The following is a 17071-nucleotide window of genomic DNA, read 5'->3' on the forward strand; positions in this document are numbered from 1 at the left end:
CTCACGCTGTCTGTCTCTCTCTCCTAGAAATAAATAAAAACATTTAAAAAAAAAAAAAAAAAAGAAATCACTTAAAATAAATGAACTTAAAAATTACCATGAAAGTTACTTCCACATTTGTCTCAGTTAACGTGGTGTATTTTTTCTCACTTGTGACAGTGTGGCTGGTGTCTTAGGGGACGTCCTCAGTCGTCTTAATGCTCAGGGTTTGAAATAAGATTTAGAAACCTTCGTGGAGAGGAGCAATGTTTGTGAAAATCTCAGTAACTTGCGATTCTTTCTTCCAGTACTCGGGTTTCATATTTTGCTGTTTTTGATGGACACGGAGGAATTCGAGCCTCAAAATTTGCTGCACAGAATTTGCATCAGAACTTAATCAGGAAATTTCCTAAAGGTGAGACCTAGAATAGAGTCGGTTCATGTTCATCTTGGTGTTTGCTGTTGGTGTAAATCAGGAAGATGTGTCATGTTGCCGAGCACCATCAGTGGCTCTCTGAAGATGGGGGGAGGGGAGCGGGCCCTGAGATGAGCAGGTGGGGTGAGGGGAGCGGGCCCTGAGGTGGGCAGGTGGGGGTGAGGGGAGCAGACCTTGAGGTGGGCAGGTGGGGGGAGGGGAGCGGGGCCCCGAGGGGGGCAGGTGGGGGGGAGGGGAGCGGGCCCCGAGGGGGGCAGGTGGGGGGAGGGGAACGGGCCCTGAGGGGGGCAGGTGGGGGCCGTGGAGTCGGTGCCTGGAGTTGGACTTGATGTCTGCGTGCCGGCACTTTGCGTGAGGTGTTTGCCTTCGCACCTGGAAGACTAACAGACTGCGCCGACCCTGCCTTCTGGGGGAGGAAGTAAAGACGTGGTCATAGTACAGAAACAAAATGGCAGCAGGAGGAAAACCCGCCCTTCTTGAGAGCATGTGGTCTTGTTCCTTCCCTAACAGGAGATGTGATCAGTGTCGAGAAAACCGTGAAGAGATGCCTTTTGGACACTTTTAAGCATACTGACGAAGAGTTCCTTAAACAAGCCTCAAGCCAGTGAGTGTAATCACATAAAGTGTGTACGTGTGTGTGCACACACGTGTGGTTTTCCTTAAACCCAGTTGAGGTCTTCTGACACTGTCTGAAGAGCACCTGCCACCAAGTGAGCGCTCGTAACAGTTACCTTGCGCTTGGAGTGTAACCCCCACCACTCAGCTCTGGAAGCGAGTCTCCAAGTGCTGGTGGTGACCGGTTTCTGATGTGTCTCCCCTCCCCCAGGAAGCCCGCCTGGAAAGACGGCTCCACTGCCACGTGTGTCCTGGCTGTGGACAACATCCTGTACATCGCCAACCTCGGAGACAGTCGGGTATGTGCTCCCAGGAGGACGGCGCGCGGGGTGGCGGCAACAGTGGGCGTGCGCCCAGCGGGGCGGACGGTGGTGGCGGGTTGAGGTCTCTTGCAGGGCTGCTGCCGGGGCTCCTGCAGCCTCCACGTTCTGGGCAGGGGGCCGGCGGTGGCCGTTTGCTCTCTGGGCTCACTTGGGCCCTGGGAAGGGTGGGTGGGTGGGTGGGTATGTGTGCTGTCTCATGGGGCTGTGGGTCAGAAGACCTCAGATGGTGATGAAGGTGGAGTGTGAACCCTGGCCTCTCAGCGTCATCGTGGTTCCAGAATAAGTCACGAGTGGTCCACGAAGCACTAGGTGGTGCCCTGTCCGGAGCCCGGTCCACGTGACCGAGAGAGAAAAGCCTGCGATTGCCCGCGGGTGGCACCCAGCGTCTCGGCGTCCGCTGTGGGGAATGGCTCAGAGCTGGGGGGCTGCGCCCTGCCGCCCGGCTCAGCGCCTCGCCCCCCACAGCTGGACCTCTGAGCAAGCCTGGCGCTCTGCCAGCAGTCATGGTGACCAGGTGACCCTTCCTGCTCTTAGGCAGCATCTGGAGACCGCTGCCCACCCCCCCCCATGTTTAGAGTGATCACTATGTAGATACCAGGTGCTGGGCCGACAGCAGTGAGCATCACAGACGCTAGTGGATTTTATATTCTGGTGTGGACTGGCCCTACTTCATGTGTGTTGAGATTAAATAAGTAACATGAGTAAAACCAGCAAAAAAAAAAAAAAACTTTGGCCTGATTCAAATTTGTGTCCTGCCTCTGCTCTGTGACCTCAGGCACATACCTGTCCTCCAGCCGCAGACATGGCGGTGGGGACACACAGAGGCGTTGGCTGGCCCGCTCTCCTGCCCTCCGGTCCGCCTCCAGTGGGCTCCGCGCCTCGCGACGCCCCCTGGGGCCTGTCATCCTCACTGCGTGTCACAGACAAGCAGCGGCCTGCGGGGGGTCGGCCACCAGCTGCTCTGCCCGCCACGCTGGCACCAGACTCGGCCCGCAGCGTGGCCCCTCCCTCCCTGGCCGTGGTTTCTGTGCCACTTCTTTCCTCCGAACTCCTGTTTGTCAGCAGGAGACTGAACCTGAACCTGAACCTTTCTCATCACCTGGTAACTTTGAGCTTGATGACTGTTGTCCTGTCTGTGTTCGCAGGCAATCCTGTGTCGGTTTAACGAGGAGAGCCAGAAGCACGCGGCCTTGAGCCTCAGCAAGGAGCACAACCCCACCCAGTACGAGGAGCGGATGAGAATCCAGAAGGCCGGCGGGAACGTCAGGTAACAGGGCCGGGGGCTCCGGGCAGGACGGCCGCTCCCTCCTGCGGTGGGGTGGGGGTGGGGTTCTGTGGGCAGAACTTCCCGTGCGCAGGGCTGCAGCGAGGAGACCGAGGTCTGAGCCGGGGAAGCGGGAACGGAGGTGCTAGGGTCTCGCGCCGTGCGCCCGGGAGCTTTCGTGAGCACTGTCGTTTGTCACAACAGAATAAGCTGCAGCACGACTCTCGAGAGGGGACATCTGACGTGGTGGAGACGGCGCCTCTGTGTGCAGCTCCGTCTCCCTCTCCACCCCTTCAACGGCCGCGTGCTGCCCGGGTTTAAATGTGCCGCTTCTGGGTGGCAGCTCCCCTCTCCCGCCTTCTCTGACCTCAGGAGAGGCCCCGCTGCACTAGGACTTTGGCCAGAGCGTTGGCTGGTTGGTCCTCCAGTGTGACCCTTAGCGCTTGATGTTCTGTGGGGTTGGGGGCGGGGGCCCGGGCAGGCTGCGGTCCCTCGCTGCCGCTCCCGGCTGCTGCTGGCCAGCGCTGCGGAGAGGAGTCCGAGAGCTCCTAACAGCTTCTGCCCGACTCCTCGAGAGCATTTGGACTTTTGACAGTCCCTGGCTGACAGGAAGGTCAGCCGTGTGGCGGTCACCCTGTCCCCAGTCCCCACGTAGTTGAGAGCGGCGTAGGTGCCTTGGAGGTGTCGTTTGAGTGTGGCGTAGGACAAGCCCCCCCCCTCCGGGCCGGCGGCTCAGGGCGGCGGACCCGCAGTCTTTGCCTCCAAGTCCTCCCTCCCACCGGTGTTACTGAAACTTCCAAACCTTCGGAAAAAATGTAAAATAGTAAAACATTTCAAGATCTGCCACCTGGAATCGGTGGTGAACATTTTCACCGTGTGCACGGCTGACCCATTGGAAGGTTTGTTGCAGACGGAACACAGACCGCGCTGGCTGTCAGGGTCCCTCCTGGCTGAGCCCGGTCCCCCGTTTGTCTGCACCGTCAGCGTTCACGTCCACCCGGGCCCCTCACCCCTCCGTGAGGACGGTCGTGCGGGGCATCTGCGTCCCGAGCTCACGGCTGGCTTTCCCGCGGCGTGTCCTGTAGGCTGGAGTGCGGCACAGCCGGCCGCGCCATTTTCTGAAGTGCAGGTGGCTCTTCTGGGCCCGTGCTCGTCGGCCGTGGCTCCTGCAGCACGTGGGACACGCCCGGTGAAGGTGACCCAGCCTTGCTGTTCCGCCTCACGCCCGAGCCCCTTCCCCGGCTTCTGTGCGCAGCTGCTGGCGCTCAGCGGGTCTGCGGGACCTGCCGCTGCGCCCAGTGTCGGGGAAGCGGGCCAGGGTCCCTGTGGGGCTCGCGCCGCGGGCGGCCTCACGGTCAGCGCTCCGAGGGCGCCCCTCCCCGCAGCTCCTCGCTCTGCTCCTGTGCACCTTGTGCCTCTCGCTGCTCATTCCCACGGTTACACGCGTCAGGCCGGCAGGAGGCACCCGCCGGGAGGATGACTGCGGCCACAGCGAGGGGCCAGGAGGACTGGGTTCTGGCTCCAAACAGCGGCCCAGGCCAGTGAGGGTGTCCCGCCACACGCAGCCTCTGCGGCCTATGGCTCCACCGTTCAGGGAGCCTGTGTGGGCCCCGTGAACGGCTCAGGCATTTGCCGCGCACCCCAGCTCCCCGGCATGTCCCTCCTCTGGTCTCACAAGGGAGGGCAGAGGGCCTGGCGGTTTGCAGCTGCCTGAGGTTGCAGAGCGTGTCGGCCCCTCAGACTTGTTCTCGGGGCATCAAGTGGGGGGCCCTTTCCCCTGCTGATAGACATGCAGGCCCATTTCTAGGTCACCTCCCCACCTCTGGATGCCTCAGTTGAAAATGGGACGGGTAGGGACGCCTGGGTGGCTCAGTCCAAAAAGTGTGTGACTCTTGATTTTGGCTCAGGTCATGATCTCACGTTCGTGGGTTCGAGCCCCACGTCGGGCTCTGTGCTGACAGCTCAGAGCCTGGAGCTTCTTCGGATTGTGTGTGTGTCTCTCTCTCTGCCCCTCCCCTGCTCATGCTGTCTCTTCCTCTCTCTCAAAGATAAGATAAAACATTAAAAAATAATTAAAAATGGAATGGGTAGAAGTTTAATGTGCAGAATACAATACAGTGTAAGAAAAGTCATGTTCACAGCCCACGTAAAGAAAATGGTGCTTCAGAATCTGGGACCAGTTACCCGCAGGTACTTCCCAGTTGGTCAGGTTAAGTACAAAGTGTCTTTCCGCCGCCTCAGCTCTTAACCCCGGCTGCATGCCCAGATTGCCTGAGGGGCTTTGGGGTGTCTGCCCCAGACCTGTCCTGGCCTGCTTGGCTGTAGGCAAGTCAGCAGGGCGGGCTGGGGGCCGCCCTGTGCCAGCCAGAGGGTGTGCAGTGCCACCGGAGCACACGGACGTGTCCCGGTTCTCGGAGGCCAAGGCTGGCAGCGCGGGGGCGGTGAGGGCGCCGTGGGCTCACCTTCTTGCCTCCAAGGACCATGGACCCACAGTCTGTCACACAGAGTCTGTTTCCCCGTTTTAGGGATGGACGTGTGTTGGGTGTGCTGGAGGTGTCGCGCTCCATCGGGGACGGGCAGTACAAGCGCTGTGGGGTCACCTCTGTGCCCGACATCAGACGCTGCCAGCTGACCCCCAATGACAGGTGAGTCGCCGTGCCAGAGGCACAGGCGTGCGTGCCCACGGTCCCGACTTCCAGTTGGCGTCATAAACCAAGGCTGCGTGGGGCAGCCCTGTTGCGGGCACTGCCGCGGCCTGGCAGTGCTTTCTGCCCTCGTGGGCTCCCCAGTCAGGTAGGTGAGTGCATTTGGGGGGGGGGGGCGGTCTGGCACCGGGTGCTCTGGGAGACTTGGACCCTGTTGCTGTTGGAGAGAGAAGGGCCTCCTGGCAGAGGGGAGGTGCACAGCCATTGCAGTGGGACAGCATGACACACGGCCAGGCACGTGGCAATAAAGGGGAGCGATGGAGGAATGACAACCAGGGTGCTCGGGGTGGGTGGTGAGGGGTCCTGGGGTCCCTGCGGAGGAGTGTGAATCGTCGCGCAGGGGTGGCGGAGCCGGGCCTGGAGAGACGCCGCTAAGCTGCCTGAATCAAGGGGTCGAAGGGCGGGATGGGCGGCCCGGGAGGCTCAAGTTGAGCCCTGCGAGCGACCCTGCCCCCTCTGCCCTGCGAGAGCGCTTCCTCCCTCCCTCCCCCCAGCTTAGCCTGTCTCGGGCGGGCCGCCTGCCAACCTCAGGGTCTCGGGACGCTCCCTTCCACGGCCCCTTCGAGTAGTCGGACGAGTATTATTTTACCTGCATCGCCAAGCCGGTTTATAGTTTGCTGCTAAAACCTGTTTATATTTCTTCTTCCGCTTACAGGTTCATTTTGCTGGCCTGTGACGGCCTCTTCAAGGTCTTTACCCCAGAAGAAGCCGTCAACTTCATCTTGTCCTGCCTGGAGGTAAGAGCTCACCGGGCGCCGCCCGTTCGAGTAGCGAGCAGCGCTTGGGCTCTAGCAACAGGGACGTCCCGGGGGCTTGCTCCCCGCTGCCTGCCCAGCCCGGGGCTCACCGGTCCCTGCGTCCTGCGGCCCCTCCTTGTGGAGGCCGCGTCTCGGAGGGCGGCCGGGACCCCCCCGCCCACCTGTGCCCCTTGCTGACCGGTAGGACGAGAAGATCCAGAGCCGGGAAGGGAGGCCCACGGCGGACGCGCGCTACGAGGCAGCCTGCAACAGGCTGGCCAGCAAGGCGGTGCAGCGCGGCTCGGCGGACAACGTCACGGTGATGCTGGTGCGGATAGGGCAGTGAGGGCGCGCGGGGGCGCGGGGCTGGCCTCGGAGGCCCGCTGCGCGTGCGCGCGCCACGGGTGTGTCGTGTACTCCTGTGGGACCCCCGTGGTTGTAAATAAAGGTTTCGGTTTTTTTTCTAGTCTCTTGAGTTATTACCTTTGAGTGACTTGGCCCTTCAGAGGTCGCATCTGCCCCCAGATGTGCCCTGGGTCTCTCCTTGGTAGAACCGTCGAGGCTTGTGGCTCGTGGATGGGCCCACAGTGGTGACCACGGCTTCTCGTCGCGTGCCATGCGTAGTTTACGGGCGCCTCACCTGCGCTGCTTCACCCTCAACGCACCTGGTCAGGCAGCGGCACCTCCTAGCGGGGGACCGAGGGAGTGACCTGCGCGGACAGGCTGTGGGAGGCCTCCGGCTGTTTTCAGTTCTCCGGGCGAAGCAAGGCGGCAGAACACCGTGTGGCGGGGGTGCCGGGCTTAGCTGGGGGTGGACAGGCCCCCCCCGAACGACGTGGAACTCGGCTTTCTGATCCCACTGACGACGGGCGCAGTTGGGCCCCAGGACTCTGAAGTGCCGGCTCCCCCAGGTCTCCCATCTGGACCCCCCTGGGGGTGAAATGGGCACATTCAGGGTCCGAGCAGTCAGGCCAGCGGCCAGTGTCCAGGATGCACGTGCAGTTGGCCGTGCAGGGCTGAGGTCCGCGAGAATGCTTGAGAGGGGGACCCTTCTGGTGACGATGTTAAAAATGCAAATTAGCCTACTTGCAGCAATAAACAAATACTTCTCCATCCTTATGAATCCAAGAGCAGTCACGTGACTGCTGTCACTTTCAGTAAAGCAGCTCCCGGGCCTCAAGCCTCCGCCCTCTGCCTCCAGCTGATGTAAGTTTGCGAGGCTTTGCCTCAGGGCGTTCTTGGCTGAGGGCCGCTGCTCCGGCCCTGCCCCCAGAGGCGCCTTATCACCCCTTCCTCGCCCTTAGTGGAGCTGGTGTCTCCACACCCCCCCCCCCACCCCTGCTGCGTTCTGCGCACACCCCTACCCTGGGAGTGTGGAGCCAGGCTCCCTGCTGGGGACCGGGACGTTGCGCGGTGGGGTGTCCCTGGAGACCGGGACCCAGCTACCCAGAGCCCAAAAACAACACTGGATGCAGTCAGCATCTTCACGTGGCACACTTGAGCCGGTCTGTGACTCTCTGGGAGGCCTCCCTGGCGAGCCCCCGCCCCTGCACTGTCCCCTTCAGGGGGCCCAGGCCCGCCCAGGGCAGGAGCCAGCCTCCACCTGGCCCCCAGACTTCCGCCATCCTTAGTGGGCCTGGCCCAAATGTTTCAGGTTCTTTATTTCCCGTCTGCGCTGTTTTTGTAACTGTGCATGGATGGCCCTGAAACAAGAATTCTTAGCACGGCATGAAGTCAGTTATTTATATAAATACGTCATCATACAATAAATACTTCAGCAGACAGCTGTGTAATACACTAGACTGAGAGGATGGAAGTTTCCAGGATAAAAGCTAACTTCTCTAAAACACCCGTGCCCGCCGGACGCAGAGGGAAATCCAGAGAAGGGTGTGGCCGCAGCGGCCCTTATCAAACAGTGACTCGAGGCGGGACCCAGGGCAGCGGCCCTTCCTGGTAGGGTGGGTACGAGTCCTACTGAGAATCGCACCAGGCCTGCCAAGGGCAGCGAGTGACTGGTTCACGGCTACCGTGCCCGGGCCCCACCCCCAGTCCCCGCGGGAGGGAGGTGCTGGGGTTCCGAGAGGGGATGCGAGCTGTGTGCCCTGGGAGCTCCGTCAGACATGGGACCGTCCCCATCCTGAAGCCAGCAGATGGTTCCAGTGACTGCAGCCGCCGCCCACTCCTCTGCAGGCCCGAACGCACGGCCCCCCGCACACCTGCGGCACCACGTCCCTGCGGCCGCCCTGCCCAGGGCTGCCGTGTAACTTTCTCAGCGACACCGTGGAAGAAACGCGCTACAGGTGGACAGCTGTGTCTCCTCACAGGACCCCCCGCCTCGCCTCCCGGTCCATCACAGCTACGGCACCGAGGTGAACTTGGGACCGTGCTTCCCCGAGACGAAGCAAGTACTCCTGGGCGCGGAGTCGCGCTAGAAACATTTGCCAAATAGCAGCCCAACAGGGCCCTCCTGATCTTGAAAGGCCTCCGGAGGTCACTGCTGGTGCCAGTTGGCACGTCCCCTCCCTGGGCTGCCGGTGGCTGGGCCGTCGCTGGGCTGAGCTGTGGTGCCCACGCGGGCAGTCCCAGCGGGCTTCCTCCTGCGCGTGCCCCCTCCCCCGGCAGCCACGCCAACGCCGCCCGGAGACTGTTCGGACCCCGCTTCTGTGGGCCGGGCACGAGCAAGGGCCCGCCGCGGCCGCTCACACGCCAAGGAGGACGGCGCTGAAGTGGGAGCCGCTGCGCACCGTGAGGGAGGAGCCGCTGGCGTTGTCCAGGAAGACGGAGGCGTACTGCCCCTGCTGCAGGGAAGGTCAGGGTCAGCCCGGGGGCCACCGCCCCCCGACACTGGGGTCTCCCCCAACCTTCTGCATCTCAGGACCCCAGGTGGGCCAGGTGCCACCCGGCAGCCCCGGGGCCCGGCCCTCCTATCCCTTACAGCATCCACAGCTCTGGCCTCCCAGCGCGTCCGCAACTCCCCTGCTTGTCAACAGGGGAAACACGTACGACAACTATACTTAACTAGAAACTTCCCATTCCCGGGGGCGCCTGGGGGGCTCAGTCGGTTAAGCGTCCGACTTCGGCTCAGGTCATGATCTCACGGTTCATGAGTTTGAGCCCCGCGTCGGGCTCCGTGCCGACAGCTCAGAGCCTGGAGCCTGCTTCCAATTCTGTCTCCCTCTCTCTCTGACCCTCCCCTGCTCACGCTGTCTCTCTCTCTCAAAAATAAATAAGACATTAAAAAAAAAAACCTTTCCATTCCCACGAACAGAGAAATACCAGCAATACTGACCTCAAAGCGAGTGTAATTTCTTGACAGAAGCATGCGTGGGGCGGGGGGGCTGGCACACTGCTGTTTACTTAAGGCCAGCCGTCACTCCACACATCTGCACGTCAGCTTTTCTTTCTCAGTAAATCCCACCTTTACATCAGCTTGTCACTTGCCAAAGTGCCAGCGACGGTCACGCAGGATTTTGCGTGTAAAGGAACTACATCTGCTTCCCACAGTTGTAACGGGCCCAGGGCAATACAGCGTCAGCCTGAGGGCACGGGGCCGGCCGCCATTCCCTCCTGCCGCCTGTCCCTATGGGGGCCCCAGTCCTCAGTGTGGGACACCGGGAAGGTCTGCCAGCGGCGGCCTGGGGTGTGAGGCACTGCTCCCAGAGACCCTGAGCACCCCAGCCTTGCCCAGGCGGTGCCCCCCGCGCCCGCCCCACGCACCTGCAGGTACAGAACACCGTTTACCGAGATGGTGAAGAGCTCGCTGCTACTCTCCAGGCCCATGACCGCCTCCAGGGAGCTACAGCCCAAACGGAAAGATGGTCAGCCCGCACCCCCCGGACGGCACCAACCTCACCCACAGTGTGCCCACAGCCACCCCAGCAAACACCGGCCTGGCTCAGTGCGGCAGGAACAGCTGTCCCTGCCAGCTCATCTGGCGGAGGGCGGCATCTGAGTCAGGACATCGCCAAAGGGCCAAAGGGGGTCTGCGAGTGCGCAGAAAGCAAGCCTGGGCCCAGGCCAGGGGCTGGAAGGTCCCAGCTCTGCTGCAGACAGGACACAGGCTGGTGCCGCTGGAGGTGGGGGTGTGATGGCAGCAGTGACGCCAGAACAGGGGGTTCCGGCCGATATATGGAAGGTTTGCAACAGCGACTGGGAAGTTCTGAACTCCGCCTCCTACCGCCATGGAGCCCGGCTCTGTGCCTGGGCTCCGCTGGGGGCGCTGGGGGCGCGGGGACACACAGGGAGCCGCCCCTTGCCCTCCGGGGTGCAGGCGCAAGGGGGTGCAGGCGCAAGGGAAAGGCGGGCAGGATCGTGTCGGAGTGGACGGCCGAGAAGCAAGTTCTCGGCAGAAGAGATGGGCTGGGGGGCTGCATGGTGGTCTGGAGAGGCGACTGAGGAGACACTGTGGCCTCCAGGGGACTGACAGTTCCCAGCGCGGGTGAGGGGGGTGAGGGGGGCGGGGAGGGCGGGAATGTGTTGGGGCAGGCACGGTGCACCCCCCCTCCCCGCTGGGAAAGGATGGCCCGAGGGGGGCGGGAGCGACTTCGAGATCAGGAAGTAGGCGTGGGGTCGCCAGGGCCGGTGTGGCAGGGCTTGCGGACTGGGTCTCTTTCCAAGCCAGGTAGAGCTGGGGGAGGGGGAGGGGGCGGGTCTGGTGTCGGAGTCCCCCCGCCCCGCCCCCGACTCACGCGTTGCGTTGGCACCGGGACTGGATGCAGATGAGCAGGCGCAGGCGGTCCCGTGGGCGCGGCGGTCCCCGCCGGGGCTGATCGGCGAGCGCTGCGGGGGGCGGGGGGGGCGGTCACGGGCGCCGTGGTGGGGGGCCCGAGTGCACGGGGGCGAACCCCCCACCCCGCCCGCCCCGGGCCTCACCCGCGTGCAGCGTGGCGGCGAGCGCGTAGAAGCCGGCGACGGGCGCCGTGTACTGGCCGCTGGTCAGGTTCAGGCCGGGGCCGCGGCGGAAGGCGCCCTCGGCGTCGGGCTGCGGGGCGCACTGAGGTCAGCCCGGCCCCGCCCCCGCCCGCCGGCCCCGCCCCCGCCCGCCGGCCCGGGCTCACCAGGTAGTAGCCGCCGAGCTCGTGCAGCGCGCGCCGCTCCACCGACACGTCCCGGCGCAGGCGGCCGTGGAAGGCGGCCTCGACGCGCGGCGCCCGCGGGCCCGGGGCCAGGGGCGCGGCCAGCAGGGCCAGCACGCCCGCGTCCCCGGCCGCCTCCTCCTCGTCCTCCCGGGGGGTGGCCGCGCCCGCCGCGGGGCCGCCCGTGCAGGGCTCCGGCTCCGCGCGCTCACGCTGCCGCACCGCGCCTGCCGCAGAACGAGCGGTGGCCGCGCCTTCGCCCACCCGCCCGCGTCCCCGAGCCCTGCTCCGAACCCGGCGCTCGCCCGTTACGGACCGCACGCGACCAACGCGCCGGCGCCCGCGCTCCGGGACCCACGGGAGGCCCCCTCGCGGCCTGCAGGGCCTGCGGAGACGTGGGTTCCCGAGCCCACGGCTGCTCCGGTTTCTCTTCAAGCTTTGGCTACCGGGAAGCTCGGGGCGGACTCACATCACGCCTAATGCCCAGGTCCTCCGGCCCACGCCTCCCCCTGACGCTATGGTCTTCTCTGCTTATATTGACTTGAAGGGGAGGAAAGGCTCTAATAAAGTTCTAATAAGGTGAACTCCGGTAGGTAGAGACGCGGCTCAGCAGCTGCCGGAACGCAGGGCCATCTCCTGGACGTGACGGCTCAGCCCCGCTGACCCCCCTGTGCTGCCCAGGACACCATCATCCCTGCCTGGCGTGGGGCTCTTGGCCAGCAGCTGAGAGCCGCCAGGGAAAGAGGCGGGGACACAGGGGACCTAGGGGAGAGGCCGGGGTCTCAGCAGGGGCCTGTGTCACCCAGGGTGAGTAATCCCCACGGTTTCCATGTGATCAGAGGAGCACTCTGCAGAGTTAAGGAGCTCTGATCCCTCAGTGATGGCCCCACTTGGGGGATACGGGTCCCCTGGCCTCGGCTGGGCTCCCCCCAGTCCCAGATGGGGTGGAGTGCTGGTCCCCGAGTGGTCAAGTCCACCTTCCTCTGCGAAGCCTCCTTCTTACCACACTCCTCCCAGCCCCCACCTGGACCCCGAGCCTCCCCCAAGCCCGCTGTCGCAGAGCAGGGGCCTCCCTGAGTGCTGGCCCACGCGGGCACGTCCAGTCATCTCCGCTCCTCCGGGACACCCTCCTGTGGCCCCACGTACACAAGGGTGCGTGTCCATGTGGGTGCACCATCTCCCTACCTTTCAGCAGAAGCTGGAACTCCTTCAGCAGCACTTCAGGTGGGATGATGGGGCCAGGCGGGCCCTGGGGACCGGGGGGCCCTGGGGGCCCAGGCAGACCAAGCTGGAAAGGAAGCTGAGCCGTGAGGACCTCTGAGCAGGCAAGGCGGGCCCCTGCTTTCACCCCTGGGGTGGAGGTCAGCCTCCGGGCCTCGGACTCCCCTGAGGAAGCAGTGAGGCTCTCTGAGTGTGAGGACTGGATTGTGCTGCAGGCCTAGGGCTGGCTTGGTGGTGGGGCCCCTGGTGACGGGGCTAGGAGCAGGCAGGGGAACCAAGTGGGGACACGGGGGTTCCTCGGTAGAGGGACACTGCAGGTCGGCCAAGCCCCCACTGGGCTCTCAGAGAGGCCACGCCGGGCTGGGGAGGATCCGAACACAGCAGCAAGCAAGTCCCCGGCAAGCAAGAGCATGGGGGAGCCCCGGCTTCGCTTGGCGTGGGGCCTGGTGGCTCCAAGGGGTGACAGTGAGGTGAGGCCATGGTGACAGCCCGGTGGCTCAGAACCCGGCACTCCAGTGTTGGCTGAGACCCCGGCCCTGGGCGGGCAGAGAAGCCCACGCCTGGTGTGAGCAACACAAACCTGGCCCGGAGCCCCCAACCCCAGGGGACAAAGGCAAGGTGCCAGGCCTCGGGCTACGAGGAGTGAGAGTGGGAACCCACAGTTTCCAGGGGCCCCAGGCTCCCCACCTGCTGGGAACCAGAGAGCGTGTCACTCTAGCCTGACCGGAACCCTCCCCTACCCCCTCCCCGGCCAGCCCCGCCTCCCGCACTAGGATGCAGATGGGAGAGAAAGGGGGTCACTGATGGGGCTGCCTGCCCTTCTGGGGGTGCAGGGAAAATGACAGGAACAGGCCTCAAACTCGGGTCACCTGGGACCCCAGCTGGGCACTTTCTGTGCTCTCTGACCCCAGGCCAAGGGTGAGGGTCTGTCCTCGCTGGCCCTGCCCAGGGTGCACCGGGGGGCTGGCCAGGGTGCAAGGGGGTGATGGTGGGGCCGGATGCAGGGAGGGCCCACAAGTGGAGACCCCTCGCTTAGCCACATGGCCCCCATGACACACAAGCCCCCCCAATGCACACACGCGCCCCCCAGGACACACACTCACACACACATACCCTAGGACACATACACACATCAGGACACACACACCAGGACGGACACACACACACACACACACACACACCAGGACACGCGCACGCTGCCGGGGCTCCTGTGCTCACCTTCAGTCTCTTGGCCTTGCCTCTGCCCCCCCTCTTGCCGTTGACGCCGCGGTCACTCTGCCTGACGAACAGCATCCAGGCGTCTCGGGGGTCGACGGGCCGGGCGCCCTCGGCCATGGGCTCCTGGAACACAGCCGGTGTCAGGCTGCTTTGCCTCCCGCGGCACGTGCGCCCAGAGCAGACGGGACACTTTTCAGGACGTCACTGTGCACTGGACCGGCCTTCGGCACCCTTGGGGCCTGGTGCTCGGCAACACTGGTGTCCTCAAAGTCAGCAGCGCGGCCCCCCAGCCCGAACTTCCCGCCCTCCCGACACAGGGAGGGTAACCGGCCACACCGCAGCCTGGACTGTGGGGGAGAAGAGGACTTCGGCCGTGCGGGCGGGGGTGGGGGTGCGGAGCCCTGCAGCAGGTGACAATCCTGGCATGGCCGGGCCACCTCTTCCGGCCTCCCCCCACAGGGGCTGGGCTGGGCTGGGGGAGACCAGCAACACTCCCAAGTGCTCGGGAGGAGGCAACTGTGCTCATCAGACCCCCCCACCCGTGCGGCCCCTGCTGGGGTCCAGGGTGCCAGTGCCGGTGTCGGCAGCCATCAGGGAAACGGAAGCTTCCAGCACAGAACAGGACAGTTAGGAGGTGCGGTGGCCTAGCACTGATCTGCCATGTGACGCCACTCAGCTCCCTCAAGATCTCCAAAACAAGCACAGGGATGCTTCCAGAAACACCCACTCCTGTGCACACTGCCTTCCGGCCAGTGCTGACACTGAGCAAAATTCCCCCGAGGCGCCTTTCACAGAGGCCTTTGGCTCATCAGTCAGTGGGCCTCAGGGTGTCTGGGCTCCAGGGGAAGCCACCAGCTGGGAAGGAAGTGCCCCAAGGGCACAGGTGACGTCACAAGCCAATACCAGTGGCTGACAGGAGGACCCAGGGTTTTAGCGCCGGCAGGCACCTGCCTCAGAGACCGAGCTGGCGGTCTCCTGGCCACTCCGCAGGGCCCGGGGCCTCCCTTCCGGAGCTGGCGTGCTGCGGTGGGGACACGGGGCCCCCCGTGTCACAGGAGCCTGGGGTTGGATAGAGAAAGGGCTCCGAGTGCCCGGGGCCTCCCGGCGGCTTGCTGGGCAGTGGGCCGGCTCAGTGCTGTCCTACTGATGGCTCAGCATGGACACAGGACCGGGTTCCACTTTATGGCCTCGCTCTGCCTTTGGCGGGAATGCGCCCCCAGAGGATTCCACACGAGCTGGACGGGGGCGCCAAGGTGACCCTCCCAGCTGGGCCATGGACTCCCAGCTGGACTCGGACCCCAGTTTGGCTTGAGGGGAGCAGACACAGGCGGCGGTGTGTCAGCCTGGGGCGGGGGGGGGGACGGGCTTGTGGCAGTGTGGGTGGGTGGCAGGCAGCTGTCCTGGCCCCACCAAGGTCTCCAGCCTTGAGGGGCTCTCGGAAAGGAGGCGGGGAGCCTCTGGGCCCACGTGGGCCCCACAAAGAGAGGCCAGAACCCCTCCGGGGAGCACCCAGGCGTCGTGCTTCCCGGTGACTGTATCCTGACATCTGGCCACCCTCCCCCAGAAACTGTGGCCCATTGTCTGGGTGGGGTTGGCCTTCCTGGCTTCCAGCAGTGGGAGGACTTCGGGGAGCTCCTCCCAGGGAGCCCTGGGGCTGGCTGCCACCCCCGCCTTCTTAGGAGGAGGTGGCCTTGGCCTTGGTGGCTCCAATGTAAGCCGAACCCCAGCGCTGAGGGCTCCTCTGAGGTCCCCCAATCCCCTCCCTCCCCCCCCCCCCACCGCAGTGCACTGTGCTCCGCAGAAGGACAGGGCCGAGCTCAAGATCACCCCTTGGGGGCCAGAGGCCACGGGTCATTAGGGGAACGGCACACACACCACTTCCACCGCTTCCCAGACCGAAAGGGAGTCACTTTTTTGTTGTTTTCAAGAGAGAACTGCACCTAATAAATTCGGGGGACGGTGGTCACTTTCACAAATACGTTCTTCCCAATTTCAGGAGAGTCCGGTTATTTACATTTTACCCATTTCCCCAACTTCCTTCTGTCCCCAGAGGAAAGGCGGTTGACCTGGGGCGGGCGGAATTTCGCTCTTCATGCCGCGGAACGACCCCAAAGTCCCGGTCAAGGTCGCCCCCACGGCGCCCGGCTGCGCAGAGAGGCCGCGGCCGGACCCCCTGCGTCTCCCCGGAGCCCCGGGCTCGGCGCGCCCACCGCTCGCTAGGAAGGGGACTCCCGCCCGGGACGCTGCGCTGCCCTCCGTGCCCCCCGGGACTCGGGGGGGGTGCGGGCTCCGGCTGGGGAAACCGAGGCTGGAGGCGTCCTGCGTCTTACCGGCGGGCGGGCGGGCGGCCCCGCGCGGTTCTCCGCGGGCAGCTCGTTCCCGGGCCGCGGCTCCCGGCGGGCGCGGCTCTCGGCGGGCTCTCCGGGCTCCGGGGAGCCGAAGCCCGCGGCGGCGGCCAGCAGGCCCGCGTAGACGAGGAGCAGGCGGGCCCCGGCGGGGCGGCGGGCGGGGGCCATGCGGGCGGCGGCTCCCTCCGGGCTCGGAGCGCGGCGTCTACGGGACCTCGCTCCCGCTCCGCGCCTTATAACGCGCTTGAATCCCCCGCCTCGCCCTTCGCACGTCACGGGCCTGCGCCCCCTGCCGGCCCCGGCGCGCGCTGCAGCGGGTGTGCGGGTGCGTGTGCGTGTGCGCGCGCGTGTGAGTGTGTGCGCACGCCACGCGGGCAGGTGGAGAGCGGGGTGGGGGGCGCCGCCCTGGAGGTGGGGGCAGTGCGCCGGGAGGAGGCCGGGAAGGAGGGGGCGCAGCAGCCGAGGAGGGCGGTGCGGGGGGGGCGGGGCGACGAGGGGGGGCCGCGGGATGGGGTCGGAGGTGCGGGGAGGGGACCCCGGGAGCGAACAGGGGCGCGGGGGGGGCGGGGGGCAGGGGGCGGCCTCGCCCGCGTTGGCCAGAGCGCCCCCTCTCCAGGCGCCGGGTCCGTTCCTCTGCGCTGCCCAGCCCTTCCCAGGAGAGCCGGGCCGCCCCTTCTTCTGGCCCTGGACCCTCTGTCGTCTCGACAGCCTTTTCTCCACGGGGAGCCGGGTCGCCGCCTTCCTCTGAGCCTGGGAGCATCCTTTCCTCCCTGTGGCCTGTGGGGACCTCGAGGCATCGCATCCCCATTATCCAGAGGCGCCCGTGAGATCCAGGCCTTGCCAGCACAGGTCTGGTGCACCGGACCGGGGAAGACACTCAAAGACCCTACCTGATGCCTCTTTCCCAGGTGCCCCCCACCCCCCCGGCGCTGCCCGTGGCTGGGATGCCCTAAACTCAGAGTGCGCCGTCCCACCCATCCAGGGGCACCCGCAGGGGCCTGGGGGGCGGGGCACGGCGGAATCCACAGCCCGGGCAGCCCCCCTGCGCAGACTTGAGGACTGAGTCCCGTGGTGACCTAGCCGGGGTGGGGGCGGATCCCGAGCCCGGCACAGGGCCCGGGGCGCCAGGTCCCGCAGGCAAACTCCAGGC

At 65.1% G+C, this 17071-nt stretch overlaps 2 protein-coding genes across 5 annotated transcripts in view; one reads left to right on the forward strand and one right to left on the reverse strand.

Annotated features, from left to right (window-relative positions):
• The window catches only part of LOC120229522 (ILK associated serine/threonine phosphatase), a 22175-nt gene extending 15650 nt beyond the window's left edge, over positions 1–6525 (forward strand). For all 4 annotated transcript variants that reach the window (XM_039228581.1, XM_039228582.1, XM_039228584.1 and 1 more), the window contains 7 exons: positions 288–394; positions 926–1019; positions 1242–1329; positions 2499–2620; positions 5143–5262; positions 5978–6059; positions 6265–6525. In XM_039228581.1, the coding sequence (XP_039084512.1) occupies positions 288–394; positions 926–1019; positions 1242–1329; positions 2499–2620; positions 5143–5262; positions 5978–6059; positions 6265–6405 (754 nt within the window). In that variant the 3' untranslated portion in view covers positions 6406–6525. The remainder of the gene's footprint in view (positions 1–287; positions 395–925; positions 1020–1241; positions 1330–2498; positions 2621–5142; positions 5263–5977; positions 6060–6264) is intronic.
• Positions 6526–7788: 1263 nt separating this feature from the next.
• On the reverse strand, positions 7789–16089 carry ERFE (erythroferrone). Its single transcript, XM_039228586.1, has 8 exons — positions 15904–16089; positions 13574–13696; positions 12320–12422; positions 11117–11361; positions 10932–11040; positions 10748–10838; positions 9777–9855; positions 7789–8857 (listed from the first exon to the last, which is right to left on the reverse strand). The coding sequence occupies exons 1-8, from the start codon at positions 16087–16089 to the stop codon at positions 8759–8761; spliced, it is 1035 nt and encodes a 344-aa protein (XP_039084517.1). The 3' UTR covers positions 7789–8758.
• Between the last annotated feature and the right edge of the window lie 982 nt (positions 16090–17071).

The sequence above is a fragment of the Hyaena hyaena genome, unplaced genomic scaffold (genome assembly GCF_003009895.1).
Source record: "Hyaena hyaena isolate Hyena2069 unplaced genomic scaffold, ASM300989v1 scaffold_31, whole genome shotgun sequence".
Classification (NCBI taxonomy): Eukaryota; Metazoa; Chordata; class Mammalia; order Carnivora; family Hyaenidae; genus Hyaena; species Hyaena hyaena.

Excerpts from the sequence above, each read along its gene's own strand:
- ERFE (XM_039228586.1), bottom strand. The coding sequence starts at position 16,089 with ATGGCCCCCGCCCGCCGCCCCGCCGGGGCCCGCCTGCTCCTCGTCTAC. Across the intron at positions 11,041-11,116 it reads AGCTCGGCGGCTACTACCTG|CCCGACGCCGAGGGCGCCTT; the intron begins GTGAGCCCGGGC and ends TGCGCCCCGCAG. Across the intron at positions 10,839-10,931 it reads CGCCGCCACGCTGCACGCGG|CGCTCGCCGATCAGCCCCGG; the intron begins GTGAGGCCCGGG and ends CGCCCCCCGCAG.